We start from the raw sequence: 4151 nt of genomic DNA on the forward strand, positions 1-4151 counted from the left end.
CCCCGATCCTGGCCCCGATCCCGATCCTGATCCTGATCCCGGCCCCGATCCCGATCCTGATCCCGATCCCGATCCTGATCCCGGCCCCGATCCCGATCCTGGCGCCGATGCCGATGCCGAGCCCAGCCCAGCGGGGCTGCCTGGGACGGGACGCTCAGCACAGCGATAGTGCCAGGGAAGAGAGGCCCTGGCACAGGTTGCCCAGAGAAGCTGTGGCTGCCCCATCCCTGGAATTGTCCAAGGCCAGGGTTTGGCAATCCTATGAGTGATCAAAGTTCAGTGACACAAGAGCAAGGGAAGGCAAAAGGGCCCTCTGTCTCTCCTGAGGGTACCGTGGGAAGGAGGGATTAGTTTACCAGCTGTGGCGTTCTTTGCTGCTCTAATTCACAGAATATTCTGAGCTGGAAGGGACCCATAAAGATTATCGAGTCCAAGTCGATAAAATGGCCCACACGGGGATCAAACCCACAACCTTCATATTAGCACCGTGCTCTGGCCAACTGAGCTAAATGGAATTCCAAAGCAATCAGGCTGTAACATGCCTTAGAAATAAAAAGATCTTTCAGTGTTGGGTGTGCTTACTGCAAAGAAAAGGTCGAGGCTGTCCGCTTTAAAGCTTTGCCAACTCTCCCGAGCACTTCCTCCAACCACCCGCTCCAGGGACACAGGAGACTTTATCGGCAGAAGGCAATACTGACTTCTCCCATGAGAGGGAGGCCAAGAACCTTTAATATCCTTGAGTAGAACTTGAGCTACTTGTTCCTCGATATCAGGCAAAACATCTTCTCTCCTTATGACTCTCTGGATCTCCTACTTACCCCATAGCAGTCCAAGCTTATCTTCACTTTGGCAACTCCACCTGTAAAGAACAGAGACAGCAGGGATGGGCCCTGCAGCCAAGCTGTGATATTGAGAGCCAGGACGTTTCCCAAGGGCCTGTACCAGAGATGTTACTACAACACTGGCATAGTCACCCATCGCAGGGACCCATTCCATAATGGCCCTCATCATTGCGTCATGAATGGTTATAGATTGGTTTAGGTTGGATCAAAAGTGATAAAAAGGCTCTGGGTGGGCAGGTGAAGGGTTTGGGGGCTTTGGTGTGTTCCTGGCCCCAGAACCCTGACTGCAATTCCAATAGGGACATCTGGAGATAAATGCATGGTTGCACAGCTGATATTGCCAAAAGGGCTCTGGGTTTAGCTGCCTTAACTGGTGGGTCAGGTGCCAGGAGCAGGGAAGGATGGGGCCCACCATCCTGAGAATGGGAGCAGCCCCATATTCCCTGATTGACCAACTTCAGAGGACACATTTCTGAAGCAAAGGCAAACCCATCCCTGGGATTGTTTTTGCTCAAGGACCTGGGTGCACCAGGTGGGTAATGCAGAGGGACAGGAAAACATGATACATACCTCAAGGGGATTTGATGTTTGGGTGAGAACAGTCTGTAATGTTGAATTGCATGTGTAATATTGGTTGTTGAATGACAATGCCACAGTGTATCATAGCTACCATGGACTGCTCCAGATGCACCAGTCATGGACTAAATGAACTCAACAGACATCTTTGTGGGGATGGCCAGTGACTACTGAAATAATACCTGTGCTTGTGTAGAGTTATATGAATATACATGTATATGTATGTAACATAGTTGGAAAGTATAAGATCCGGGTATGATGTAAATGGTACAGAATAAGGGGTGGATGATGTCCTGGTTGCAGAGAGAAGGGAACATCAGGAAAAAATGCTGACAAACCACTCTCATTTCCTGGTGTGGCACAAATTTTTAGGCATAAAGTGAAAAGTAACAGATGTCACATATGTTGACTTTAGGAAGGTTTTTAACACTGGCGTTCCTGAGCCCTTCTTAAGAAGATAAAAGGGCATGGTGAGTGTAAAACTGGTGAGATCATTGTACCTCAAGTGCTAATTATCAGTGTTTGTCAAAATGGAAGGACATATTCAGGGAATTTTTGCAGGGGTCCATTCTGATGCCAGATATTTTTAATTACTTCAGTTAACAGCCTGGATGATTAACACCCATGACTGCCTTATTAAACCTGGTAATTACTCCAGGCTGTTGAGGACAGCAAAGACAACAGGATTCAGCACTTGATGGAGAAATGGCCTGCAATCTACAGGGCAATATTCAACAAGTACAACTTCCAGCATTACTTTTATGAGCAGTGAGCAACACAGGTTCAGGTGAGGGAACTGGGTGGATGCAGTTTTCAAAAAAAACCTAAACCAAAAACCAACCAATCAACAACAACAAACCAGCAAAAAAAAAAAAAAAAAACCAACAAAAAACCCCCCCCAACCCAAAAACACCCCCCCCCCCCAAAAAAAAAAATGTCTATAGTGTAATGGAGAGCAAACTGAACACCAGCAATGGAAAAGGCAAATGCCATCCTGGAGCATGTGAGCTGTAGCCTGCAAGGCAAGCTTGGGTAGTATGCTTAGCTAGGGATGCTGTACTTCAAAAAATGCAGATGAACAAAGAAAACATCAAAGGAGGTCAGTGAGGATGCTGGGAGGCATAGAAAACATGAAGAAAGGCTGAAGGAAATGAATTGATGTAATGTGTAGAAGAGAAAGCTGAGGCGAGGACAGGAAGGGAAACATTGCGGTTCAATGTTGCACATCATCAAGTGCCCAAGGGGTCATTTTAAAGGCCATGGCCATAGTGAACAGGGCAGGATATAAAAGATTTCAAATTAAAAATAAACCCTGCAGTTAGGCTTTTGGATGATGTTAGGATGTGCGCCAGAACAGATTGCTAGGGAATGGCACAACTGGAGGTCTTTAAGGGAAGGTTTCACAAACATGTCAGAATGGGTACTGTTGATCTTCCCAGACTTGCAGTGAGGGGAAAGTATGACTTTACCTAATTGTAAACAAACCACATGTAGGTGGCACAAAGCAGAAGTGGAAGTCAGCTTGCGCCAGTGTTTGCCAGTGGGCACTGGGTTTCTGCATCATAGCCTGTGGGGTGCCAACCCTGGACCTGCACTCAGGGGTTAATGCAGAAGAGAAGGCTTAAGCAAAATAGAGGCGAGAAAGAAGAGATGTGGGATTAGGGAGGGGAGCAGTTCTGAGCTTTTCTCCCACTTCCTGACAAAGGTGAGCTCAGCAGAGTGTGAGTTGCTCCCTGCAGAGCAGGGTTTGGGCAGAAGGCTTTTTCAGGGGCTTTTTCAACCTTTCTCCCGGACCCCCCTGCCCCCAATGGAGCAGGGAAACCAGAAGACTCAGAAGACTCTAGAATGGAAGAAGATACTTTCCTAAGTTCAAAACATATGAGGAAAGAAAAATCTTGCCTTAATATGCGGCAAGAGGAATCAATATGAGCTGAACTGGGAGAGAAAGAAGAAAAATCAAGGCAGGTTGGGGAGGCAGCTCCTGCCCCAACCTCCTCCCGCACTGCACTTGCACAAAGGATGGTGGTTTGCAGTTCCTGGAGGCACTTCCAGTGTGTGTTCAGGGTTGTATTATCACCTCCCCAGTGGCCTGGGCAACGGAGCAGCCGGGCAGGAGGCCTCATACTTCTAACGCGTGGGACATCCAGCTCTTACCTCAGCCCATCTCCATTCATAAAGGGGGTCACTATTATTTCTGTTACAAAGATGAGGGCACAAGACCTCCTGTAGGCGAAGGGACTCCCCTCCGTCATGCAGCAGGCTGGAGAGAGCCCACGGCTCTGGGGAAACCATTTCACTTCTCTAATTCACAGTATGTGCTGCCCCTACGACTAGGAGTGTAGGTTTGCTGGAGTTAAGAGGAATGGTCAGAAACCATGTGCTGGCATGAACAGCAGTGGCCAAGAGCAGAAGGAAAATGAGAGGGAGGCCGGTGGTGGCAGTAAGAGGCTCATGCCCTGGGTATCCGGGAAAGCACGGCAAGGAGTTATGCCCTGTGGTCTCGGGGGAGTCAGGAGAAGTTTGCAAGGGGCTGTCTGTGTGGGAGAGGTCCTAACCCTAGGGTGAAGATGAGAAATGCGATAAAGCTGCTCGGGCCGACTGCCGGCCCCCGAAGGGCCTCCCCGGCCACACGGACGTGAGACAGGACAGCAGATGTCCGGGCGGCCCCGGCGGAAGGGCTGGCGGGGCCGAGCGCAGTGCGGGGTCCCCTGACAGGCTGCGGGCGATGCCCCC

The 4151-nt window shown here is 49.4% G+C and overlaps 1 protein-coding gene across 1 annotated transcript in view; it reads right to left on the reverse strand.

Moving 5' to 3' along the window:
- TMEM220 (transmembrane protein 220) overlaps window positions 1-3670 on the reverse strand; it is a 7912-nt gene extending 4242 nt beyond the window's left edge. Inside the window, exon 1 of the mRNA XM_017737699.1 lies at window positions 3573-3670. Coding sequence (XP_017593188.1) covers window positions 3573-3670 — 98 coding nt within the window. The remainder of the gene's footprint in view (window positions 1-3572) is intronic.
- Between the last annotated feature and the right edge of the window lie 481 nt (window positions 3671-4151).

Source organism: Corvus brachyrhynchos, unplaced genomic scaffold (assembly GCF_000691975.1).
Source record: "Corvus brachyrhynchos isolate BGI_N302 unplaced genomic scaffold, ASM69197v1 scaffold236, whole genome shotgun sequence".
NCBI classification, from domain to species: Eukaryota; Metazoa; Chordata; class Aves; order Passeriformes; family Corvidae; genus Corvus; species Corvus brachyrhynchos.